The sequence below is a fragment of the Oncorhynchus mykiss genome, chromosome 11 (assembly GCF_013265735.2).
Source record: "Oncorhynchus mykiss isolate Arlee chromosome 11, USDA_OmykA_1.1, whole genome shotgun sequence".
Lineage (NCBI taxonomy): Eukaryota > Metazoa > Chordata > Actinopteri > Salmoniformes > Salmonidae > Oncorhynchus > Oncorhynchus mykiss.
In genome coordinates, this window is record NC_048575.1 from 83745190 (window position 1) to 83773157 (window position 27968).

A 27968-nucleotide genomic window follows, 5' to 3' on the forward strand; every position below is an offset into this window, starting at 1 on the left:
GCGGTGCTGCTACATGATGAACAGACAGAGGAGCTAGAGGAGCAGTTGTGTAATCCGCATCACTGAGGATCTGATTTGGACGGAGCAGGAAGCAACAGACACTTTACAGAAGGAACTCAATCACTTTAAACATGGAAAAAAAACACACCATTAACTTCGGCGCTGGACCTGCAAAACTACCACAGTCTGTAAGTTGACGTTTTACTGTGCATTGAAAACCGAAAATGTAATGATTGTAGCCTGTAACATGAAGATAAACCGAAATGAATTGTATGGATGCTACTTTTTCCGTAATGCAATTAGCAAAAGTGCAAAGTTTAATAGAAAATATTTGATACAAAATCAAGCGTTTTATTTGATGAGAGCAGGCAAGCGGTTGCATCTCTTCGTCGTTGAAACAACATGATACATTTATCTTTTGTAAACTGACCATTTGATGTCTATGAACAGAAACGGCCTGTTAAAACATGACGACATATATTTTATCATGCAAGACGAGTAGGCTGGCAGGCCTTTGGTGAAACGAGGTAGTTGCATCAGCCGCGTAAACATCCATGCGGGAAATGTTCCGGTGTCTGCTCCGGTGCCAAGCGACGCTATAACACCTCTAGACGGCGCTAGAACCACTGTCAAATCGGTCGGGCTTTATCCCGGTGCCACCGGTCTGGTTTTTATAGACATATTCATTTAGTTCCCCGATCTTGTTTTTTTTAAAGAATGACCTGTATTCAAGCTAAAATAATTGTATTCAAGGACTTGTAAGGGGTTTTCATTGAAGTGAATGTGCTGTGTTTTCAGGTGCTGTTACAGGCGCAGAAAGAACTGCTCGACTATAATGGTAGCGGAGTCAGTGTCCTGGGTGAGTGTGTCTCTCTCAGACAGCGAGGCACACACTGGTTGAATCAACGTTGTTTCCACCTATTTATTATAGAAATATATATATCACACACAGTACCAGTCAAAAGTTTGTACACACCTACTCATTCCAGGGTTCTAGAACACCTACTCATTCCAGGGTTCTAGAACACCTACTCATTCCAGGGTTTTTATTATATTTGTACTATTTTCTACAATGTAGAATAATAGCGAAGACATCAAAACTATGAAATAACACATATGGAATCATGTAGTAGGCAAAAAAGTGTTAAACAAATTAAAATATATGTTTGAGATTCTTCAAAGTTTCCATCCTTTACCTTGATGACAGCTTTGCACAGTCTTGGCATCCTCAGGGTGTCTTAATAGCTATTTATTGTATTTGATTCTGTCCTTGCAGAGATGAGCCATCGGTCGTCAGACTTCACCAAGATCATGAACACCACAGAAAACCTGTTGCGGGAGCTACTGTGAGTATAAACACACACACACTCACACCATCCTACTGGTCATGAGCTTCTCTCCTTCTATCTATCCATTATTTTCTGGCTCTGCTCCTGATTTCTGTTTAAATATAGTGTTTAAGAAACAACTGTCTGGGAGAACGTGTTGGTGTCTGCATGTGTTTTCAACTGTCTGGGAGAAAGTGTTTCATCTTTCTTCTGATTGAACTCGTGACATTTTACCCTGACTGCCTTTCAGACTAGTTGTGCATTCTAGAACACCCCACATCGTTGGCTAGGCAACAGTGTATCATTCTAGAACACCCCACATCGTTGGCTAGGCAACAGTGTATCATTCTAGAACACCCCACATCGTTGGCTAGGCAACAGTGTATCATTCTAGAACAGTGGTTCCCAAACTTTTTAAAGTCCCGTACTCCTTCAAACATTCAACCTCCAGCTGTACCCCCTCTAGCACCAGGGTCAGCACACTCTCAAATGTTGTTTTTTTGCCATCATTGTAAGCCTGCCACACACACTATATGATACATTTATTAAACATAAGAATGAGTGTGAGTTTTTGTCACAACCCGGCTCGTGGGAAGTGACATAGAGCTCTTATAGGACCAGGGCACAAATAATAATATAACAATAATCAATAATTATGCTCTTAATTTATAGCCATCTTACATATAAAACATGATTTGTTCATCGAAGATTGTGAATAACTCACCACAGGTTAATGAGAAGGCTGTGCTTGAAAGGATGCACATAACTCTGCACTGTTGGGTTGTATTGGAGAGTCTCAGCCGTAAATCATTTTCCACACACAGTCTGTGCGTTATTTAGTTTTCATGCTAGTGAGGGCCGAGAATCCACTCCCACATAGGTACGTGGTTGCAAAGGGCATCTGTGTCTTAACAGCGTGATTTGCCAAGGCAGGATACTCTGAGCGCAGCCCTATCCAGACATCTGGCGGTGGCTTCTGATTAAATTCAATTTTCACAGAACCGCTTGTTGCAATTTCGATGAGGCTCTCTTGTTCAGATATCAGTAAGTGGACTGGAGGCAGGGCATGAAAGGGATAACGAATCCAGTTGTTTGTGTCGTCTGTTTCTGGAAAGTACCTGCGTAATTGCGCACCCAGCTCACTCAGGTGCTTCGCTATATCACATTTGACGTTGTCTGTAAGCTTGAGTTCAATTGCACACAAAAAAATCATACAATGATTGAAAGATCTGTGTGTTGTCCTTGTTAATGCAGACAGAGAAGAGCTCCAACTTCTAAATCATGGCCTCAATTTTGTCCCGCACATTGAATATAGTTGCGGAGAGTCCCTGTAATCCTAGATTCAGATCATTCAGGCGAGAAAAAACATCACCCAGATAGGCCAGTCGTGTGAGAAACTCATCATCATGCAAACGGTCAGACAAGTGAAAAACATCTTTCAAACTGTCAGGCATTCCCTTGGCAGCAAGAGCCTCTCGGTGGATGTGGCAGTGTACCCAAGAGCCTCTCGGTGGATGCTGCAGTGTACCCAAGAGCCTCTCGGTGGATACTGCAGTGTACCCAAGAGCCTCTCGGTGGATGCTGCAGTGTACCCAAGAGCCTCTCGGTGGATGCTGCAGTGTACCCAAGAGCCTCTCGGTGGATACTGCAGTGTACCCAAGAGCCTCTCGGTGGATGCTGCAGTGTACCCAAGAGCCTCTCGGTGGATGCTGCAGTGTACCCAAGAGCCTCTCGGTGGATGCTGCAGTGTACCCAAGAGCCTCTCGGTGGATGCTGCAGTGTACCCAAGAGCCTCTCGGTGGATGCTGCAGTGTACCCAAGAGCCTCTCGGTGGATGCTGCAGTGTACCCAAGAGCCTCTCGGTGGATGCTGCAGTGTACCCAAGAGCCTCTCGGTGGATGCTGCAGTGTACCCAAGAGCCTCTCGGTGGATGCTGCAGTGTACCCAAGAGCCTCTCGGTGGATGCTGCAGTGTACCCAAGAGCCTCTCGGTGGATGCTGCAGTGTACCCAAGAGCCTCTCGGTGGATGCTGCAGTGTACCCAAGAGCCTCTCGGTGGATGCTGCAGTGTACCCAAGAGCCTCTCGGTGGATGCTGCAGTGTACCCAAGAGCCTCTCGGTGGATGCTGCAGTGTACCCAAGAGCCTCTCGGTGGATGCTGCAGTGTACCCAAGAGCCTCTCGGTGGATGCTGCAGTGTACCCAAGAACCTCTCGGTGGATGCTGCAGTGTACCCAAGAGCCTCTCGGTGGATGCTGCAGTGTACCCAAGAGCCTCTCGGTGGATGCTGCAGTGTACCCAAGAGCCTCTCGGTGGATGCGGCAGTGTACCCAAGTGGCGTTGAGAGCAACTGCTTGCACGCGCGTTACCACTCCACTATGTCTCCCTATGTTTGGCTACATACGGACCGTTAGTGGAATTCCCGCGAGAGAGTAACGGTTAATGTGATTGGATGAGTAACGGTTAATGTGATTGGATGAGTAACGGTTAATGTGATTGGATGAGTAACGGTTAATGTGATTGGATGAGTAACGGTTAATGTGATTGGATGAGTAACGGTTAATGTGATTGGATGAGTAACGGTTAATGTGATTGGATGAGTAACGGTTAATGTGATTGGATGTTAATTATTTGACTGGGCTACCTGTATTTGACATTGTGTTGTTATTTCGCTGAACACTAGATGGTGTCATTTTATTTTTGGCAATGAAACGAGGCTCCTGATACGAGAGAAAAAAAACTTGACCAAATGTTTAGTCCCTTTGGACAATATAAATGGACTGTTTTAACATGTGAAGAAAAAAATGTGAATCATATTTTGATGTGGCATCCCCCTGGGGGTCCCCCAGTTTGAGAATACCTGTTCTAGAACACTCCACATTGTTGCCTAGCCAGCAGGGGTATCATTCTAGGTTGGAGGTTTTTCCACACATCGTTGTGTTTGAATAGACACATCGTTGTGTTTGAATAGACACATCTTTGTTTGTTTAGTGTGTTCCAATTTATTTATTTTTTTAAGTGATTACATTCTCTGTATTCTTCAAATGCATTGAGCTGATTTCTGACGTGCTGTTCCTTCTTATCCCGATAGTGTGTTTCTGTATTGTTTTAGTGAGTCACCATAGTGAGGGCTCAGGTTTTCTGGGTCTCTCTCTGTGTTTTTGGTTGGACAGATTCCTCAATTCCTTTTTTAGGGATTTGCATTCTTAGGCTATCAAATTGATTTACATTTTTTTTAATTCTCTCTCCCCCCCCCCCCCCCCCCCCCCCTCTGTCTCTCTGTCTCTCTCCCTCCCTCTCTATCTCTTTCTCCTTTCTCTCTCTCTCTCTCGCCCTCTCTCTCTGTCTCTCTCCCTCTCGCCCTCTCTCTCTCTCTCTCTTTCTCCTCTCTCTCTCTTTCTCTCTCTCGCCCTCTCTTTCTCGCCCTCTTTCTCTCTCTCGCCCTATCTCTCTCTCCAGGAGTATCCCAGACAACTACAAAGTCATGTTCTTCCAGGGGGGCGGGACGGGCCAGTTTAGCGCCGTCCCCCTCAATTTGATTGGTCTAAAGGAGGACAGGTGTGCTGATTACCTAGTGACGGGCACCTGGTCGTCCAATGCTGCCAAGGAAGCTGAGAAATACGGCAAGGTCAACGTGGTTCACCCCAAACTGGACACCTACACCAGTAAGGGGGGTGGGGTTGGGTGTGTGTGTGTGGAGCCAGTTGTTGCCCATGAGTGATAACAGGAGACACGGTGTTCCGTGTTAACAGTTTAATGTAGCAGAATGATTCCTCATGTCTCCTGTTGACACTATCTATCTGCCTCACACCATTAACCCACACTAACAACACGTGACTGATTCCCACACTAACAACACGTGACTGATTCCCACACTAACAACATGTGACTGATTCCCACACTAACAAGGCCTGACAAAATTGATTCACTGTTTAACAAATGTTATTTTATGAAAGTCGGGCGAGCGAGTCATTTAAAAAAAAAAAATATGATAATCAATTAAAAAATATATATAAAAAATATATATACACTGCTCAAAAAAATAAAGGGAACACTTAAACAACACAATGTAACTCCTAGTCAATCACACTTCTGTTAAATCAAACTGTCCACTTAGGAAGAAACACTGATTGACAATACATTTCACATGCTGTTGTGCAAATGGAATAGACAACAGGTGGAAATTATAGGCAATTAGCAAGACACCCCCAATAAAGGAGTGGTTCTGCAGGTGGTGACCACAGACCACTTCTCAGTTTCTATGCTTCCTGGCTGATGTTTTGGTCACTTTTGAATGCTGGCGGTGCTTTCACTCTAGTGGTAGCATGAGACGGAGTCTACAACCCACACAAGTGGCTCGGGTAGATTAGCTCATCCAGGATAGCACATCAATGCGAGCTGTAGCAAGAAGGTTTGCTGTGTCTGTCAGCGTAGTGTCCAGACCATGGAGGCACTACCAGGAGACAGGCCAGTACATCAGGAGACGTGGAGGAGGCCGTAGGAGGGCAACAACCCAGCAGCAGGACCGCTACCTCCGCCTTTTGTGCAAGGAGGAGCAGGAGGAGCACTGCCAGAGCCCTGCAAAATGACCTCCAGCAGGCCACAAATGTGCATGTGTCTGCTCAAACGGTCAGAAACAGACTCCATGAGGGTGGTATGAGGGCCCGACGTCCACAGGTGGGGGTTGTACTTACAGCCCAACACCGTGCAGGACGTTTGGCATTTGCCAGAGAACACCAAGATTAGCAAATTCGCCACTGGCGCCCTGTGCTCTTCACAGATGAAAGCAGGTTCACACTGAGCACATGTGACAGACGTGACAGAGTCTGGAGGCGCCGTGGAGAACTTTCTGCTGCCTGCAACAGCCTCCAGCATGACCGGTTTGGCGGTGGGATCCTCAGACCCCTTGTGAGACCATATGCTGGTGCGGTTGGCCCTGGGTTCCTCCTAATGCAAGACAATGCTAGACCTCATGTGGCTGGAGTGTGTCAGCAGTTCCTGCAAGAGGAAGGCATTGATGCTATGGACTGGCCTGCCCGTTCCCCAGACCTGAATCCAATTGAGCACATCTGGGACATCATGTCTCGCTCCATCCACCAATGCCACGTTGCACCACAGACTGTCCAGGAGTTGGCGGATGCTTTAGTCCAGGTCTGGGAGGAGATCCCTCAGGAGACCATCCGCCACCTCATCAGGATCATGCCCATGCGTTGTAGGGAGGTCATACAGGCACGTGGAGGCCACACACACTACTGAGCCTCATTTTGACTTGTTTTAAGGACATTACATCAAAGTTGGATCAGCCTGTAGTGTGGTTTTCCACTTTAATTTTGAGTGTGACTCCAAATCCAGACCTCCATGGGTTGATAAATTTGATTTCCATTGATAATTTGTGTGTGATTTTGTTGTCAGCACATTCAACTATGTAAAGAAAAAAGTATTTAATAAGAATATTTCATTCATTCAGATCTAGGATGTGTTATTTTAGTGTTCCCTTTATTTTTTGAGCAGTGTGTGTGTATGTGTGTGTGTATATACAGTTCACTTAGTTAATTTGCTCTGGCAATACAAACATATGTTTCCCATGGCAATAAAGCCCATTGAATTGACTGACGAGTTATCAGAGCTAGTGTGAGGGTTCTATGAGCCCAGATTAGACCTCTGATTTGCTGACCAGGTCAAATGACGCAGGTTAGGAGAGCGTTGCCCGTAGCAACAGAGTGTTCCAGAAGCAGAGGTGTGACCGTTGGGGGGGGGGGGCAGAGTGCCCTGTAAACACTAGCTATTCTCTCTGCAGGTTAATACGTGTTTTATGGCACATTCACATACAGGATTTATCCCAGTGTTTTTTGACCAGCATGGTCAAATAATAATAAGGCAGAACAGTTGAAACTGGAGCAGCAGCACGGCCAGGTGGACTGGGGACAGCAAGGAGTCATCATGTCAGGTAGTCCTGGGGCATGGTCCTAGGACTCAGGTCCTCCGAGAGAGAGAAAGAAAGAGAGAAGGAGAGAATTAGAGAACGCACACTTAGATTCACACAGGACACTGAATAGGACAGGAGAAGTACTCCAGATATAACAAACTGACCCTAGCCCCCCGACACATAAACTACTGCAGCATAAATACTGGAGGCTGAGACAGGAGTGCCTACATGTTTCAAGCAGAACACCATAGTCCCTGTGCCCAAGAAAGCGAAGGTGACCTGCCTAAATGGTTACCACCCCGTAGCACTCACGTCATCACCGCTTCGTAGCGAAGGTACTGTAGCCATGAAGTGCTTTGAAAGGCTGGTCATGGCTCACATCAACAGCATCCTCCCGCATATCCTAGACCCACTCCAATTTGCTTAACGCCTCAACAGATCTACAGATGATGTAATCTCTATTGCACTGCACACTGCTCTTTCCCACCTGGGCAAAAGGAACACCAATGTGAGAATGCTGTTCATTGACTACAGCTCAGCGTTCAACACCATAGTGCCCACGAAGCATCATTACCCATCGCTCCACAAAAGCCGCGGCCCTTGCAGAGCAAGGGGAACTACTACTTCAAGGTCTTCAAGGTCTCAGAGCAAGTGACGTCACTGATTGAAACGCTATTTAGCGCGCACCGCTAACTAAGCTAGCTACACCTGATCACAGACAACGATGAGACAGGAGGTCACAGAACTGGCAGTGTGGTGCCAGGACAACAACCTCTCCCTCAACGTGAGCAAGACAAAGCAGCTGATCATGGACTAAAGGAAAAGGTGGGCTGAACAGGCCCACATTAATCAACGGTGTTTTTTTTTTACCAAAAACTCTTAGACTTTTCTGTTACCATCTACTCAAGCCCGGGACCAATGTTCCCTCGCGCAGCTCCACAGGGACTGCCGCACACAAGAAATATTATCGCACGCAGAGAAACACTATCAATGTTTCCCTTTACTGTGGGAATTGTGATTGAATCAACGCAATATTAGCTACTTTCAATGCAACATACCGAAACATAACGACCTATGCAAGACTTAGTATGCAAAACTAACTATACAAGAGATGTTGTTGTAGGCAGAATGCATCTGAGTAGGATTCTATTGCATTGAGAGGCACGACTCGGGCACATACTCTACACAGACCGCTGCGCCATAACCAATCAGAGCTGCACTAGGCCTATATGACAATAGACCATTGCCATATATGGATCTGATCCATTCACTTTGAACTGGACTGTGTTTACAGCATGAGCGGTCGTGAGTAAATGAGCTTGTTTTGAGATCAAAGCAAACGTTACATGTAGCGATGTGTGTACATTTGTTCATATCGTTTGCTAGTTAGTGAGTTATCAGCCCAGTTATAGGCAATGTGTAGTCAGCAATGGGGGAGTGGTTGCTTCCTAGAAGAGCACAAAACGGGTACATTTCTAGACATCTTTGAAAAGCCAGTCAGGGAAATAAATGTATTGTCTGGTCTTAAAGGGGCAGTGTTGTATTTTGAGAGAGGCTTGACTCAGCTAAGTAGCCAATAAACAGAGGGTAGCATAATTTGTCTGATTCTCTGTTATAATGGTGTGGGAATAATAATGCCTTTTATTTTGTAAATTGGTTTCTTGCATCAAACAACACAGCACCATTTTCAGTCACCTCCTTGTCTGAAGGACAAGTGTATAAACAGATGTATTTTCTCCATTGTTTTTGATGTTAGGCCATTCTGGTACGCCTACATTATGATCAACATTATTATGTAGACCTGAAATGTACTCGGTGATGAAAAATATTAGAGGTAACATTGGCCTTGGCCTTGTCTCACTGGGTCATGGCTCTGGTGGACCTAAACTCACTTTGGGCCAAAGACGGGCCACTTTTCAGCCAGCATTTACATAACAATGGCTAACAGGGAACTTTAACACCTCACAAAGCAACTGTTTTGATTATACAGACCTTGGTGAGTCCTCACTTCAGTCCTAGCTATGGAAACAATTTTCCTAGTATTTATATACATTTTTATTTATTTCACCTTTATTTAACCAGGTAGACCAGTTGAGAACAAGTTCTCATTTACAATTGCGACCTGGCCAAGATAAAGCAAAGCAGTGCGACACAAACAACAACACAGAGTTACACATGGAGTAAAACAAACATACAGTCAATAACACAATAGAAAAATCTATATACAGTGTGTGCAAATTGAGTAAGGAGGTAAGGCCATAAATTGGCCATAGTGGCAAAGTAATTACAATTTAGCAAATGAACACCGGAGTGATAGATGAGCAGATGATGATGTGGAAGTAGAAAAAGTAAATAAAAACAATATGGGGATGAGGTAGTTGGGTGGGCTATTTACAGATGGGCTATGTACAGCTGCAGCGATCGGTAAGCTGCTCAGATAGCTGATGTTTAAAGTTAGTGAGGGAAATTAAAGTTTCCAACTTCAGTGATTTTTTTTGCAATTCGTTCCAGTCATTGGCAGCGGAGAACTGGAAGGAAAGGCGGCCAAAGGAGGTGTTGGCTTTGGGGATGATCAGTGAGATATACCTGCTGGAGCGCGTGCTACGAGTGGTGACCAGTGAGCTGAGATAAGGCGGGGCTTTACCTAGCAAAGACTTATAGACGTGTTATATGTACAACATAAGGGCGCACTAGTGGAACACGGGTATTAGTCGAAAAGCAGCATTAGTGTTTGAGAGAAAGTGTTCCAAGAGCAACTGAAAGGGTTTTCTACAGTATTTTAGAATGTTCTCTGGTGCAGTGGATAATTATACTAACACAATGCATGGTGTCCAAGTCAGCTATAAAACTCAATCTGAGCCAATACTCACCTGGCTGTTCTAGAGCGTTACACCAAATACAATAGAGCTCGTCATTCTCTGAGAGACTGTCTGGCATGCAGGCTATGTTTCCACGTGGTTGGGCATCAGTTCAGGGCAGGCTATGTTTCCACGTGGTTGGGCATCAGTTCAGGGCAGGCTATGTTTCCACGTGGTTGGGCATCAGTTCAGGGCAGGCTATGTTTCCACGTGGTTGGGCATCAGTTCAGGCTCTGTGTTTGAACTGCATAGTTGTCTGCATTGTTATCTTCACACTCATCAGTGTAGAATGAGCAGGTTTTGACAATGTCCTCATACATAGCTAGACTTTATCCCGGTCAGTCTCAGACTAGGTAGCCCCTGTGTCCTCATCCATAACTAGACTTTATCCCGGTCAGTCTCAGACTAGGTAGCCCCTGTGTCCTCATCCATAACTAGACTTTATCCTGATCAGTCTCAGACTAGGTAGCCCCTGTGTCCTCATCCAAAACCTTATCCTGATCACTCAGACTAGGTAGCCCCTGTGTCCTCATCCAAAACCTTATCCTGATCACTCAGACTAGGTAGCCCCTGTGTCCTCATCCAAAATCTTATCCTGATCACTCAGACTAGCCCAGTTAGCAATGAGCACTCGGGAGGCCGGCATCCCTCCAGAGTGGTCGAGCGGCACATTTTTCCACACCGATCTTGACAAACCATTTCTGTATGGACCTCGCTTTGTGCACGGGCGCATTGTCATGCTGAAACAGGAAAGTGCCTTCTCCAAACTTTTGCCACCAAGTTGGAAGCACAGAATCGTCTAGAATTTAATTGTATGCTGTAGCGTTAAGATTGCTCTTCACTGGAATTGAGGCGCCTGAACCATGAAAAACAGCCCCAGACCATTATTCATCCTCCACCAAACATTACAGTTGGAACTATGCATTCGGCCAGGTAGCATTCTCTTGGCATCAGCCAAACACAGATTTGTCCGTCAGACAGCCAGATGGTGAAGCGTGATTCATTACTCCAGAGAACACCTTTCCACTGCTCCAGAGTCCAATGGCGGTGAGCTTTACACCACTCCAGCTGACGCTTGACATTGCGCATGGTGATCTTATGCTTGTGTGCGGCTGTTCGGCCATAGAAATCCATTTCATGAAGCTCCCAGAGAACAGTTATTGTGCTCACGTTGCTTCCAGAGGCAGTTTAGAACTCTCTAGTGAGTGTTGCAACCGAGGACAGACAATTTTTACGTTCTTCAGATCTCGGGGCTCCCGTTCTGTGAGCTTGTGTGGCCTACCACTTCGCGGCTGAGCCATTGTTGCTCCTAGGCATTTCCTATGACGGTGCCAGGTTGAAAGTCACTGAACTCTTCAGTAAGGCCATTCTACTGCCAATGTTTGTCTATGGAGATTGCATGGCTCTGCACGGTTTTATACACCTGTCAGCAACGGATGTGGCTGAAATAGCCAAATTCACTATTTTGAAGGAATGTCCACATACTTTTGGCCATGTAGTTTAGTAATTAAAGTAACATAGTAAAGAAATCAAATAAGTGACATTGTAAATATACTAAAAATACAACAAAAACCTATAGGCATATAGCAGGGGTCTCCAACCTTTTCTAGCATGAAAAATGTAACATGTCGCAAGCTATATTTGATGTTTTCCCAAATTGTCAGTTTTGTACTCGATTACAATTGTTCATAGATTAAATTGGATATTCTGAGTCCATGTCAATGCTTAAATCACATCAGAATATATTTTTTGGGTCAGAAAGGAAATTAATCAATGAAGGAATGTGCCGGCCTATACTGCTGCTGCTCATTTCAGGTGTTGTTAAGCCAGTAGTAACTACCCAGGGATAACGGGATTTAACTGGGATCTTTCAGGTGTCGAATGCTTGTTATACAGTATTTGTTCATGACGGTTTAGGACTTGTTGTGGCTTGTAAGGCTCTGATTGTCCAAAAGGGTTCCAACAAGACTTCTACTGTTTTTCTCTGCAGTCATCCATCCAGTGACTTGTCGTGTCGTCCTGAACAGAACTGCAGAGTTTATTTTCCTTCCATTCGCTCTGGAAGATGCTTCTTTCAAGATAGGCTAGCCAGCCGTGTGGTTTCCAGTAGGGTGATGATGGTTCCCAGTGGGGTGATGATGGTTCCCAGTAGGGTGATGGTTCCCAGTGGGGTGATGATGGTTCCCAGTGGGGTGATGATGGTTCCCAGTGGGGTGATGATGGTTCCCAGTAGGGTGATGATGGTTCCCAGTGGGGTGATGATGGTTCCCAGTGGGTTGATGATGGTTCCCAGTGGGGTGATGATGGTTCCCAGTAGGGTGATGATGGTTCCCAGTGGGGTGGTGATGGTTCCCAGTGGGGTGGTGATGGTTCCCAGTGGGGTGATGATGGTTCCCAGTGGGGTGATGATGGTTCCCAGTGGGGTGATGATGGTTCCCAGTGGGGTGATGATGGTTCCCAGTGGGGTGATGATGGTTCCCAGTAGGGTGATGATGGTTCCCAGTGGGGTGGTGATGGTTCCCAGTGGGGTGGTGATGGTTCCCAGTGGGGTGATGATGGTTCCCAGTGGGGTGATGATGGTTCCCAGTGGGGTGATGATGGTTCCCAGTGGGGTGATGATGGTTCCCAGTAGGGTGATGATGGTTCCCAGTAGGGTGATGATGGTTCCCAGTGGGGTGGTGATGGTTCCCAGTGGGGTGATGATGGTTCCCAGTAGGGTGATGATGGTTCCCAGTAGGGTGATGATGGTTCCCAGTGGGGTGATGATGGTTCCCAGTGGGGTGATGATGGTTCCCAGTGGGGTGATGATGGTTCCCAGTGGGGTGGTGATGGTTCCAGTGGGGTGGTGATGGTTCCCAGTGGGGTGATGATGGTTCCCAGTGGGGTGATGATGGTTCCCAGTGGGGTGGTGATGGTTCCAGTGGGGTGGTGATGGTTCCCAGTGGGGTGATGATGGTTCCCAGTGGGGTGATGATGGTTCCCAGTGGGGTGATGATGGTTCCCAGTGGGGTGGTGATGGTTCCCAGTAGGGTGATGATGGTTCCCAGTGGGGTGATGATGGTTCCCAGTGGGGTGGTGATGGTTCCCAGTGGGGTGATGATGGTTCCCAGTAGGGTGATGATGGTTCCCAGTGGGGTGGTGATGGTTCCCAGTGGGGTGGTGATGGTTCCCAGTGGGGTGGTGATGGTTCCCAGTGGGGTGGTGATGGTTCCCAGTGGGGTGATGATGGTTCCCAGTGGGGTGATGATGGTTCCCAGTGGGGTGGTGATGGTTCCCAGTGGGGTGATGATGGTTCCCAGTGGGGTGATGATGGTTCCCAGTCGGGTGATGATGGTTCCCAGTCGGGTGATGATGGTTCCCAGTCGGGTGATGATGGTTCCCAGTGGGGTGATGATGGTTCCCAGTGGGGTGATGATGGTTCCCAGTGGGGTGATGATGGTTCCCAGTGGGGTGATGATGGTTCCCAGTGGGGTGATGATGGTTCCCAGTAGGGTGATGATGGTTCCCAGTGGGGTGATGATGGTTCCCAGTGGGGTGGTGATGGTTCCAGTGGGGTGGTGATGGTTCCCAGTGGGGTGATGATGGTTCCCAGTGGGGTGGTGATGGTTCCCAGTGGGGTGGTGATGGTTCCCAGTGGGGTGGTGATGGTTCCCAGTGGGGTGATGATGGTTCCCAGTGGGGTGATGATGGTTCCCAGTGGGGTGGTGATGGTTCCCAGTGGGGTGATGATGGTTCCCAGTGGGGTGATGATGGTTCCCAGTGGGGTGATGATGGTTCCCAGTGGGGTGATGATGGTTCCCAGTGGGGTGGTTATGGTTCCCAGTGGGGTGGTGATGGTTCCCAGTGGGGTGATGATGGTTCCCAGTGGGGTGATGATGGTTCCCAGTGGGGGGGGGGGGGGGGGGGGTGATGATGGTTCCCAGTGGGGTGATGATGGTTCCCAGTGGGGTGATGATGGTTCCCAGTGGGGGGGGGGGGGGGGGGGTGATGATGGTTCCCAGTGGGGTGATGATGGTTCCCAGTAGGGTGATGATGGTTCCCAGTGGGGTGATGATGGTTCCCAGTGGGGTGATGATGGTTCCCAGTGGGGTGATGATGGTTCCCAGTGGGGTGATGATGGTTCCCAGTAGGGTGATGATGGTTCCCAGTGGGGTGGTTATGGTTCCCAGTGGGGTGATGATGGTTCCCAGTGGGGTGGTGATGGTTCCCAGTGGGGTGATGATGGTTCCCAGTGGGGTGATGATGGTTCCCAGTGGGGTGATGATGGTTCCCAGTGGGGTGATGATGGTTCCCAGTGGGGTGGTGATGGTTCCCAGTGGGGTGGTTATGGTTCCCAGTGGGGTGATGATGGTTCCCAGTGGGGTGGTGATGGTTCCCAGTGGGGTGATGATGGTTCCCAGTGGGGTGATGATGGTTCCCAGTGGGGTGATGATGGTTCCCAGTGGGGTGGTTATGGTTCCCAGTAGGGTGATGATGGTTCCCAGTAGGGTGATTATGGTTCCCAGTGGGGTGGTGATGGTTCCCAGTGGGGTGATGATGGTTCCCAGTAGGGTGATGATGGTTCCCAGTGGGGTGATGATGGTTCCCAGTGGGGTGATGATGGTTCCCAGTGGGGTGATGATGGTTCCCAGTCGGGTGATGATGGTTCCCAGTGGGGTGATGATGGTTCCCAGTGGGGTGGTGATGGTTCCCAGTGGGGTGGTGATGGTTCCCAGTGGGGTGGTGATGGTTCCCAGTGGGGTGATGATGGTTCCCAGTGGGGTGATGATGGTTCCTAGTGGGGTGATGATGGTTCCCAGTGGGGTGATGATGGTTCCCAGTGGGGTGGTGATGGTTCCCAGTGGGGTGATGATGATTCCCAGTAGGGTGATGATGGTTCCCAGTAGGGTGGTGATGGTTCCCAGTAGGGTGATGATGGTTCCCAGTGGGGTGATGATGGTTCCCAGTGGGGTGATGATGGTTCCCAGTGGGGTGGTTATGGTTCCCAGTGGGGTGGTGATGGTTCCCAGTGGGGTGATGATGGTTCCCAGTGGGGTGATGATGGTTCCCAGTGGGGTGGTGATGGTTCCCAGTGGGGTGATGATGGTTCCCAGTAGGGTGATGATGGTTCCCAGTGGGGTGATGATGGTTCCAGTGGGGTGATGATGGTTCCCAGTGGGGTGATGATGGTTCCCAGTGGGGTGATGATGGTTCCCAGTGGGGTGATGATGGTTCCCAGTCGGGTGATGATGGTTCCCAGTCAGGTGATGAGAGCAGTGGTCCCACTTAATTTCGCTTTCTAGATACTTTACTGAGGACAGCTAATCAGCCGTACCAGTGATTGTCCGTGAGTTTATCGTCTCTACCTTGTGTTGAGATTCAAAGTTCAAACCACTTTAAATGTGCAGCTTGATGCTTTTCTGGTCTGCTATGTTCATTTCTTAATTCATCATTTATACAGCTTGTTTGAAAGGGGCAATTCCGTCAGGCTGACACGCTCTCTGACCTCACGCGGAGTCGTGACTGTAACGGTTTTCTTCTGTTGAAGGAGAGGAGGACCAAAATGCAGCGTGGTTAGTGTTCAACATCTTTAATATAGACGATAAACGAGAACACTACAAAATACAAAACAACAAATGTGAAAACCGAAACAGGTGCAATGACACAAAGACAGAAGACAACCACCCACAAAACAGGCTACCTAAATATGGAGACAATGACTAATACCTGCCTCTGATTGAGAACCATATCAGGCCAAACATAGAAATAGACAAACTAGACATACAACATAAAATGCCCACTCAGCTCACGTCCTGACCAACACTAAAACAAAGAAAACACAAAATAACTATGGTCAGAACGTGACACGTGACTTGTTATGTAAAACAATTCTCTTATTGTTTCTCAAATCACATCCCTCTCTTAACAAAAACACTTTCATATTTTTTCAAATTACATGTACAATGTATGGAAACTTGGTATATGTAGTGGGTATACTTTCCAAGTTACAGTATTTCCTTTGTTCTATTTTTTAATGACATCACAAAATAATAAAATGACATTAGTGCTCTATAGATCGCCTCTGACCATTCCCCACGGTCTACGTTAGAAATATTGTTCCAGTAGTTGCTTTTGAGCGTGTTATAGTTTCGGCGGGAAAAAGTATCTTGGAAACAAATTACATTCCTTAGGTGAATATTGGAGAGGGAGACCTGAAAGCTCCGCCCTTGATTTACGACAGGACGTGAGTTGTTAATCACCACTAGTTCGCCCCCCCCCCCCCACCCTGCGGGGGTCTGATTGAAGTTATTCACCTGATCTGACCTATTTAGATTCTCGTGGTCAGTCATTGACAAATGATTCTGACCGTGTGGTCTAATGATTCTGACTGTGTGGTCCTCCAGAGATCCCTGACCCCAGCAGTTGGTCGTTGACCCCTGGATCGTCCTACGTGTATTACTGCTGCAACGAGACAGTGCACGGCGTGGAGTACAACTTCATCCCCGAAACCCACGGAGCCGTCCTGGTCTCTGACATGTCATCTAACTTCCTGTCCCGACCCGTCGACGTCTCCAAGGTAAGGTTGAGCTTTTCACTTGGTTACCACGACACAACCACGCTGCAAAGTCAAAATCGGCTACATCATTTCATGTTTTACCTTTATTTAACCTTTATTTTACTAGGCAAGTCCCTTTTAAGAACAAATTCTTCTTTACAATGACAGCCTAGGAACAGTGGGTTAATAACTGGTCTAGGAACAGTGGGTAAACTGGTCTAGGAACAGTAGGTTAACTGGTCTAGGAGCTGCCTTGTTCAGGGGAACAGTGGGTTAACTGGTCTAGGAACAGTGGGTTAACTGGTCTAGGAACAGTAGGTTAACTGGTCTAGGAGCTGCCTTGTTCAGGGGAACAGTGGGTTAACTGCCTTGTTCAGGGGCAGAACGACAGATTTACATCATTAAAATGCATGGAAATGAGATTTGAGGTGCTGATTTGAGGTTATGGTTATGCAGCATAATGTATGGTAAAGGAAAGCTTACCAACTACTGCATGTTTTTGTTTTTTAGCATGTTATTTTACCCTGCAGAAATGACCTAAAACATTTGAAGGGTAATAACTTCCTGTGTGTTGGTGTTTATTCAATGTGTTATTAATAGTTTGGGCTGATCTTCGCTGGGGCTCAGAAGAACGTGGGCTGTGCTGGTGTTGCTGTGGTGATCGTGAGAGAGGATCTCATTGACCACGCCCTGACGGAGTGTCCCATTGTCCTTAACTACCAAGTGCAGGCTAAGAACAACTCCCTGTACAACACACCAGCCTGCTTCAGGTAACACACACAGTTCCCTGCTTCAGGTAACACACACACAGTGCCCTGCTTCAGGTAACACACACATTGCCCTGCTTCAGATAACACAAACACAGTGCCCTGCTTCAGGTAACACACACACACACACAGTGCCTTGCTTCAGGTAACACACACACACACAGTGCCTTGCTTCAGGTAACACACACACACACACAGTGCCTTGCTTCAGGTAACACACACACACAGTGCCTTGCTTCAGGTAACACACACACACAGTGCCCTGCTTCAGGTAACACACACACACAGTGCCCTGCTTCAGGTAACACACACACACAGTGCCCTGCTTCAGGTAACACACACACACAGTGCCCTGCTTCAGGTAACACACACACACAGTGCCCTGCTTCAGGTAACACACACACAGTGCCTTGCTTCAGGTAACACACACACACAGTGCCTTGCTTCAGGTAACACACACACAGTGCCTTGCTTCAGGTAACACACACACAGTGCCTTGCTTCAGGTAACACACACACAGTACCTTGCTTCAGGTAACACACACACAGTGCCTTGCTTCAGGTAACACACACACAGTGCCTTGCTTCAGGTAACACACACACAGTGCCTTGCTTCAGGTAACACACACACAGTGCCTTGCTTCAGGTAACACACACACAGTGCCTTGCTTCAGGTAACACACACACAGTGCCTTGCTTCAGGTAACACACACACAGTGTCTTGCTTCAGGTAACACACACACAGTGCCTTGCTTAAGGTAACACACACACACACAGTGCCCTGCTTCAGGTAACACACACACACACACAGTGCCTTGCTTCAATTACTGCAGGTTTACAGCAGGTATGGGTGTGCAGGCTTCTGGACCCCACTCTTCACTGCCATATAGTGGACCCATATAGTGGACCCCACCCTTCACTGCCATATTGTGGACCCATATAGTGGACCCATATACTGGACCCCACCCTTCACTGCCATATAGTGGACCCATATAGTGGACCCCACCCTTCACTGCCATATAGTGGACCCCACCCTTCACTGCCATATAGTGGACCCATATAGTGGACCCCACCCTTCACTGCCATATAGTGGACCCATATAGTGGACCCATACAGTGGACCTCACCCTTCACTGCCATACAGTGGACCCCACCCTTCACTGCCATACAGTGGACCCATATAGTGGACCCCACACTCCACTGCCATACAGTGGACCCATATAGTGGACCCCACACTCCACTGCCATATAGTGGACCCATATAGTGGACCCATACAGTGGACCCATACAGTGGACACATATAGTGGACCCATATAGTGGACCTCACTCTCCACTGCCATACAGTGGACTCAGATAGTGGACCCATATAGTGGACCCCACCCTTCACTGCCATACAGTGGACCCATATAGTGGACCCCACCCTTCACTGCCATACAGTGGACCCATTCAGTGGACCCATATAGTGGACCCATACAGAAATACAGAAAATCACATTGTAAGATTTTTTTAATGAATTTATTTGCAAATTATGGTGGAAATTAAGTATTTGGTCACCTACAAACAAGCAAGATTTCTGGCTATCACAGACCTGTAACTTCTTCTTTAAGAGGCTCCTCTGTCCTCCACTCGTTACCTGTATTAATGGCACCTGTTTGAACTTATTATCAGTATAAAAGACACCTGTCCACAACCTCAAACAGTCACACTCCAAACTCCACTATGGCCAAGACCAAAGAGCTGTCAAAGGACACCAGAAACAAAATTGTAGACCTGCACCAGGCTGGGAAGACTGAATCTGCAATAGGTAAGCAGCTTGGTTTGAATAAATCAACTGTGGGAGCAATTATTAGGAAATGGAAGACATACAAGACCACTGATAATCTCCCTCAATCTGGGGCTCCACGCAAGATCTCACCCCATGGGGTCAAAATGATCACAAGAACGGTGAGCAAAAATCCCAGAACCACACGGGGGACCTAGTGAATGACCTGCAGAGAGCTGGGACCAAAGTAACAAAGCCTACCATCAGTAACACACTACGCCGCCAGGGACTCAAAACCTGCAGTGCCAGACGTGTCCCCCTGCTTAAGCCAGTACATGTCCAGGCCCGTCTGAAGTTTGCTAGAGAGCATTTGGATGATCCAGAAGAAGATTGGGAGAATGTCATATGGTCAGATGAAACCAAAATAAAACTTTTTGGTAAAAACTCAACTCATCGTGTTTGGAGGACAAAGAATGCTGAGTTGCATCCAAAGAACACCATACCTACTGTGAAGCATGGGGGTGGAAACATCATGCTTTGGGGCTGTTTTTCTGCAAAGGGACAAGGACGACTGATCCGTGTAAAGGAAAGAATGAATGGGGCCATGTATCATGAGATTTTGAGTGAAAACCTCCTTCCATCAGCAAGGGCATTGAAGATGAAACGTGGCTGGGTCTTTCAGCATGACAATGATCCCAAACACACCGCCCGGGCAACGAAGGAGTGGCTTCGTAAGAAGCATTTCAAGGTCCTGGAGTGGCCTAGCCAGTCTCCAGATCTCAACCCCATAGAAAATCTTTGGAGGGAGTTGAAAGTCCGTGTTGCCCAGCAACAGCCCCAAAACATCACTGCTCTAGAGGAGATCTGCATGGAGGAATGGGCCAAAATACCAGCAACAGTGTGTGAAAACCTTGTGAAGACTTACAGAAAACGTTTGACCTCTGTCATTGCCAACAAAGGGTATATAACAAAGTATTGAGAAACTTTTGTTATTGACCAAATACTTATTTTCCACCATAATTTGCAAATAAATTCCTACGATGTGATTTTCTGGACTTTTTTTCTCGTTTTGTCTGTCATAGTTGAAGTGTACCTATGATGAAAATTACAGGCCTCTCTCATCTTTTTAAGTGGGAGAACTTGCACAATTGGTGGCTGACTAAATACTTTTTTGCCCCACTGTATGTCTCCACGACACCATGTTTCCAGAGGATTATGATGTCCCCTGATGTTTTTAATCCATTCTGGATGTTTTAGAACCAAAATACAAAGAGTATAGGCCCTATAATACAGAACATTAGGAACACCTGCTCTTTCCATGACAGACTGACCAGGTGAATCCAGGTGAAAGCTATGATCCCTTATTGATGTCACCTGTTAAATCCACTTCAATCAGTGTAGATGAAGGAGAGGAGACGGTTAAAGGATTTTTAAGCCTTGAGACATTTGAGATATGGATTGTGTATGTGTGCCATTCTGAGGGTGAATGGGGGGGGGGGGCAAGACAAATAGATTTGAGTGTCTTTGAACGGGGTATGGTAGAAGGTGCCAGGCGCACCGGTTTGTGTCAAGAACTGCAACGCTGCTGGGTCTTTTTTAGTTTCCTGTGTGTATCTAGAACGGTCCACTACCCAAAGGACATCCAGCCAACTTGACATAACTGTGGGAAGCATTGGACTCAACATGGGTCAGCATCCCTGTAGAACGCTTTCGACATCCTGTAGAGTCCATGACCTGACGAATTGAGGCTGTTCTGAAGGCAAAATGATAGGGTGAAACTCAATATTAGGAAGATGTTCCTAATGTTTTGTACACTCAGTGTATCTCTTTCTCTCTCTCTCTCTAGTATCTACATCATGAGTCTGGTTCTGGAGTGGATAAAGAACAACGGAGGTGTTGACGCCATGGAAACGCTCAACAAGAAGAAGTCCAGTATGATCTATGATATCATCAACTCCTCCAACCACTTCTACACGTTAGTATCCTTTCAGAGGGGGGGGGGGGGGGGGGGGGGGGGGGGGAGGAGGGAGAGAGGCGAGGGAGGGAGAGAGTGGAGAGGGAGGGAGGGGAAGAGAGTGGAGAGGGAGGGAGGGAGGGAGGGAGGGACGTGGAGAGGGAGGGAGGGACGGGGAGAGAGTGGAGAGGGAGGGAGGGAGCGAGGGAGAGAGTGGAGAGGGAGGGAGGGAGCGAGCGAGAGGAATTCTGAACAGAAAATAACATTCAGTGGGAGTAGGCTCAAACCTGTCTCCATGGTAACTGCCGTGTATTGGAAAGTGTTACAAGGTGTTCGGTATACGAGATGGAGTTTGTAAAGTGTATACCTGTGTAACATGCTGTGAGCGTGCCTGTCTCCATGGTAACTGGTGTGTGTGTTAGGTGTCCGGTGGACGTGGCGTGTCGTAGTCGTATGAACGTTCCGTTCCGCGTGGGGAAGAAACAGGGTGACGAAACTCTGGAGAAGGAGTTCCTGGATGGAGCCTCCAAACTGGGGATGATCTCACTGAAGGGGCACAGGTACACACACGCACGCATGCACGCACACACACACACACACACACACACACACACACACACAGGTACACACACACACAGTGTACATGTGTGACTGATGGGTCAGGGGGACCTTCCGTCTGTGTCTCTGCTCAAGGTGTGTTTGTGTAATTTAATAACCATGTAAACAGTGGTGGACAAAGTACCCAGTTGTCCTACTAGAGTAAAAGTAAAGATACCTTAATAGAAAATGACTCAAGTATAAGTGAAAGTCACCCAGTAAAATACTACTTGAGTAAAAGTCTAAAAGTATTAGGTTTTAAATATACTTCAGTATGAAAAGTAAATGTAATCGCTAACACAGACTCAAAAGTAAAAGTGTAAACCATTTCAAATTCCTTAAATGAAACAAACCAGACGACACCATGAAAATGACGGATAGCCAGGGTCACGCTCCAACAACAGACGTGTGCCGCCCTATGGAACTCCCTGTCACGGCTGGGTGTGACACGGCCTGAGATCGAACCCGGGTCTGTAGTGACGCCTCAACACTGCGGATGCAGTGCCTTAGACCCCTTAAACGCTGCTGTTGGCTTTGATTGGCGGGTCCTTTTTAAAGGGGAGTTTTCTGATTTTCTTTAAATGTCCGTTCGCAAAGTTTCCTCAAGTAGACTGGAATCTCTTTAGTAATAAATACAACGCTCTTGACATGATGTCATCTTGTAAAGGGCCTGTTTTCACTTCGATTGCATTACATCTCATTACGGCGGCATCTCTTTTAAGAACGGTGGAGTGACCGCAGCACGGTTTGTGATGTTATGTGACTATTTCTGGAAAAGTGTTAGAAAACCCAGCGACGGTGAAATAGGATCTGTGAGAAGTGTTTTGCAGGGATGTTCTCTGTTTAGTGAGTCTGCATAAAAGCCAACAGACAAGGAAGGCAGATCTTCATGTTGACTCGGTTAATGTTGTCGATATGAAAATGTAACAGATCCTCTCCAACCTGGCATTTCTTCCTGTTTTATTCATATTTATAAGTAATAACCTGAATAATAATAAGAAGAAATGTGATTATAATTATGAAGTGTAGTGGCTGGTTTCAAATAGGTTGTTATTAAGAAACATATCCCTGTCAACAAGTACTAACAGAATGGTGACCTCCCCTTTTAGACCCTGTCTGTCTAACACTAACCCTGTCAACAAGTACTAACAGAATGGTGACCTCCCCTTTTAGACCCTGTCTGTCTGTCTAACCCCGTCAACAAGTACTAACAGAATGGTGACCTCCCCTTTTAGACCCTGTCTGTCTGTCTAACCCTGTCAACAAGTACTAACAGAATGGTGACCTCCCCTTTTAGACCCTGTCTGTCTAACACTAACCCTGTCAACAAGTACTAACAGAATGGTGACCTCCCCTTTTAGACCCTGTCTGTCTGTCTAACCCCGTCAACAAGTACTAACAGAATGGTGACCTCCCCTTTTAGACCCTGTCTGTCTGTCTAACCCTGTCAACAAGTACTAACAGAATGGTGACCTCCCCTTTTAGACCCTGTCTGTCTAACCCTGTCAACAAGTACTAACAGAATGGTGACCTCCCCTTTTAGACCCTGTCTGTCTGTTTAACCCTGTCAACAAGTACTAACAGAATGGTGACCTCCCCTTTTAGACCCTGTCTGTCTAACCCTGTCAACAAGTACTAACAGAATGGTGACCTCCCCTTTTAGACCCTGTCTGTCTGTTTAACCCTGTCAACAAGTACTAACAGAATGGTGACCTCCCCTTTTAGACCCTGTCTGTCTGTCTAACCCTGTCAACAAGTACTAACAGAATGGTGACCTCCCCTTTTAGACCCTGTCTGTCTAACCCTGTCAACAAGTCTTAACAGAATGGTGACCTCCCCTTTTAGACCCTGTCTGTCTAACCCTGTCAACAAGTACTAACAGAATGGTGACCTCCCCTTTTAGACCCTGTCTGTCTGTCTAACCCTGTCAACAAGTACTAACAGAATGGTGACCTCCCCTTTTAGACCCTGTCTGTCTAACCCTGTCAACAAGTACTAACAGAATGGTGACCTCCCCTTTTAGACCCTGTCTGTCTGTCTAACCCTGTCAACAAGTACTAACAGAATGGTGACCTCCCCTTTTAGACCCTGTCTGTCTAACCCTGTCAACAAGTACTACCAGAATGGTGACCTCCCCTTTTAGACCCTGTCTGTCTAACCCTGTCAACAAGTACTAACAGAATGGTGACCTCCCCTTTTAGACCCTGTCTGTCTGTCTAACCCTGTCAACAAGTACTAACAGAATGGTGACCTCCCCTTTTAGACCCTGTCTGTCTGTCTAACCCTGTCAACAAGTACTAACAGAATGGTGACCTCCCCTTTTAGACCCTGTCTGTCTAACCCTAACCCTGTCAACAAGTACTAACAGAATGGTGACCTCCCCTTTTAGACCCTGTCTGTCTGTCTAACCCTGTCAACAAGTACTAACAGAATGGTGACCTCCCCTTTTAGACCCTGTCTGTCTGTCTGTCTAACCCTAACCCTGTCAACAAGTACTAACAGAATGGTGACCTCCCCTTTTAGACCCTGTCTGTCTGTCTAACCCTAACCCTGTCAACAAGTACTAACAGAATGGTGAGCTCCCCTTTTAGACCCTGTCTGTCTGTTTAACCCTGTCAACAAGTACTAACAGAATGGTGACCTCCCCTTTTAGACCCTGTCTGTCTGTTTAACCCTGTCAACAAGTACTAACAGAATGGTGACCTCCCCTTTTAGACCCTGTCTGTCTAACCCTGTCAACAAGTACTAACAGAATGGTGACCTCCCCTTTTAGACCCTGTCTGTCTGTCTAACCCTGTCAACAAGTACTAACAGAATGGTGACCTCCCCTTTTAGACCATGTCTGTCTAACCCTGTCAACAAGTACTAACAGAATGGTGACCTCCCCTTTTAGACCCTGTCTGTCTGTTTAACCCTGTCAACAAGTACTAACAGAATGGTGACCTCCCCTTTTAGACCCTGTCTGTCTAACCCTGTCAACAAGTACTAACAGAATGGTGACCTCCCCTTTTAGACCCTGTCTGTCTAACCCTGTCAACAAGTACTAACAGAATGGTGACCTCCCCTTTTAGACCCTGTCTGTCTGTTTAACCCTGTCAACAAGTACTAACAGAATGGTGACCTCCCCTTTTAGACCCTGTCTGTCTGTTTAACCCTGTCAACAAGTACTAACAGAATGGTGACCTCCCCTTTTAGACCCTGTCTGTCTAACCCTGTCAACAAGTACTAACAGAATGGTGACCTCCCCTTTTAGACCCTGTCTGTCTGTCTAACCCTGTCAACAAGTACTAACAGAATGGTGACCTCCCCTTTTAGACCCTGTCTGTCTAACCCTGTCAACAAGTACTAACAGAATGGTGACCTCCCCTTTTAGACCCTGTCTGTTTAACCCTGTCAACAAGTACTAACAGAATGGTGACCTCCCCTTTTAGACCCTGTCTGTCTAACCCTGTCAACAAGTACTAACAGAATGGTGACCTCCCCTTTTAGACCCTGTCTGTCTAACCCTGTCAACAAGTACTAACAGAATGGTGACCTCCCCTTTTAGACCATGTCTGTCTAACCCTGTCATCAAGTACTAACAGAATGGTGACCTCCCCTTTTAGACCCTGTCTGTCTGTCTAACCCTGTCAACAAGTACTAACAGAATGGTGACCTCCCCTTTTAGACCCTGTCTGTCTGTCTAACCCTGTCAACAAGTACTAACAGAATGGTGACCTCCCCTTTTAGACCCTGTCTGTCTGTTTAACCCTGTCAACAAGTACTAACAGAATGGTGACCTCCCCTTTTAGACCCTGTCTGTCTGTTTAACCCTGTCAACAAGTACTAACAGAATGGTGACCTCCCCTTTTAGACCCTGTCTGTCTAACCCTAACCCTGTCTGTCTGTTAAACCCTAACCCTGTCTGTCTGTTTAACCCTGTCTGTCTGTCTGTCTGTTTAACCCTAACCCTGTCTGTCTGTTTAACCCTAACCCTGTCTGTCTGTCTAACCCTGTCTGTCTGTCTAACCCTGTCTGTCTGTCTAACCCTAACCCTGTCTGTCTAACCCTAACCCTGTCTGTCTGTTTAACCCTAACCCTGTCTGTCTAACCCTAACCCTGTCTGTCTGTCTGTCTGTCTAACCCTAATCCTGTCTCTCTGTCTGTCTAACCCTGTCTGTCTGTCTGTCTAACCCTAACCCTGTCTGTCTAACCCTAACCCTGTCTGTCTGTTTAACCCTAACCCTGTCTGTCTAACCCTAACCCTGTCTGTCTGTCTGTCTGTCTAACCCTAATCCTGTCTCTCTGTCTGTCTAACCCTGTCTGTCTGTCTGTTTAACCCTAACCATTTCTGTCTGTCTGTCGATCTGTCTCTACTTGCTCATGGTGTTTGTGTCTCCCCCTACAGGTCAGTGGGAGGAATACGTGCGTCTCTCTACAACGCTGTGACAGTGGAAGACGCTCAGGCTCTGGCCAATTACATGAAGGAGTTCCTCAAGGAGCACCAATAGGAGAAGGCCATACACCATGCTGGACCAATCAGAGCAGGCTATGCTGCTGGATCTGTGGGACCAGGGTTCAGTAAGGTGAAACATTCACAACGTTACAGATGGAGATGCACTGAATAGAGCCAATCATATTGCACCTGACAGCCAATCATATTGTACCTGACAGCCAATCAAATGAAATGATATTAGTTACATGCGCTGAATACAACAGGTGTAGACCTAACAGTGAAATGCTTACTTACGAGCCCCTAACCAACAGTGCAGTTTAAAAAATATGGATAAGAATAATAGATAATACTAACAAGTAATTAAACACACTGACCCCAGACCAGCTCAACACACTGACCCCAGACCAGCTCAACACACTGACCCCAGACCAGCTCAACTCACTGACCCCAGACCAGCTCAACACACTGACCCCAGACCAGCTCAACTCACTGACCCCAGACCACATGTTGTATCAGCTCAACTGACCCCAGACCAGCTCAGCTCAACTTACCCCAGACCAGCTCAACTCACTGACCCCAGACCAGCTCAACACACTGACCCCAGACCAGCTCAACACACTGACCCCAGACCAGCTCAACACACTGACCCCAGACCAGCTCAACACACTGACCCCAGACCAGCTCAACTCACTGACCCCAGACCACATGTTGTATCAGCTCAACTGACCCCAGACCAGCTCAACTCACTGACCCCAGACCAGCTCAACACACTGACCCCAGACCAGCTCAACACACTGACCCCAGACCAGCTCAACACACTGACCCCAGACCAGCTCAACTCACTGACCCCAGACCACATGTTGTATCAGCTCAACTGACCCCAGACCAGCTCAGCTCAACTTACCCCAGACCAGCTCAGCTCAACTTACCCCAGACCAGCTCAACTCACTGACCCCAGACCAGCTCAACACACTGACCCCTGACCACATGTTGTATCAGCTCAACTCACTGACCCCAGACCAGCTCAACTCACTGACCCCAGATCAGCTCAACTCACTGACCCCAGAACAGCTCAACTCACTGACCCCAGAACAGCTCAACTCACTGACCCCAGACCAGCTCAACTCACTGACCCCAGACCAGCTCAACTCACTTAATTTGAACTACTGGCCACAGTCAGTCGTAGATATCTCCAATCTCTCCAGACTGTTTAACTCTCTGTGTTACTAGTAGTAGAACCCATGGGTTCGGGGTGCCATGTGGGTCAGACACCATAGAGGATATATATATATATAGCTCTGGTGAGGTGCACTTTTTACCAGAGTGTTGGAAAGGCAATGTCACATCTCCTTAATTAACCACTTTGACATTGTCTCTGTCGCTCGTTAGCTCCAGCTGTGTCACGTCAGTGGATTTACTCCAGACGATTAGGGCATTGATTTACATAGATAAATGTTGAATCTGTTTTTCTGTCTAAAGTGTCATTGACATTCCATTAAAGACTAACTCTGTAACTTGTAACGTTATTCCCGTCTTGTATTGTATGAGACACTGACACAGGGATGAATCCACGATACTGAACAGGCCACTAGGTGGAGTTACTGACACAGGGATGAATCCACGATACTGAACAGGCCACTAGGTGGAGACACTGACACAGGGATGAATCCACGATACTGAACAGGCCACTAGGTGGAGACACTGACACAGGGATGAATCCACGATACTGAACAGGCCACTAGGTGGAGACACTGCCACTAGGTGGAGACACTGACACAGGGATGAATCCACGATACTGAACAGGCCACTAG

General features: G+C 47.2%; 1 protein-coding gene across 1 annotated transcript; it reads left to right on the plus strand.

The window, feature by feature from the left end:
* Positions 1-27678, plus strand: psat1 (phosphoserine aminotransferase 1). The gene is made up of 9 exons (XM_036936550.1): positions 1-188; positions 799-859; positions 1277-1346; positions 4786-4991; positions 16494-16666; positions 17246-17415; positions 21018-21146; positions 21548-21685; positions 26110-27678. The coding sequence occupies exons 1-9, from the start codon at positions 132-134 to the stop codon at positions 26210-26212; spliced, it is 1107 nt and encodes a 368-aa protein (XP_036792445.1). The 5' UTR covers positions 1-131; the 3' UTR covers positions 26213-27678.
* Positions 27679-27968: the final 290 nt, after the last annotated feature.

Coding starts and splice junctions, on each gene's coding strand:
- psat1 (XM_036936550.1), top strand. CDS start 132: ATGGAAAAAAAACACACCATTAACTTCGGCGCTGGACCTGCAAAACTA. Junction 1,347..4,785: donor AACCTGTTGCGGGAGCTACT/GTGAGTATAAAC, acceptor CTCTCTCTCCAG/GAGTATCCCAGACAACTACA. Junction 21,686..26,109: donor ATCTCACTGAAGGGGCACAG/GTACACACACGC, acceptor CTCCCCCTACAG/GTCAGTGGGAGGAATACGTG.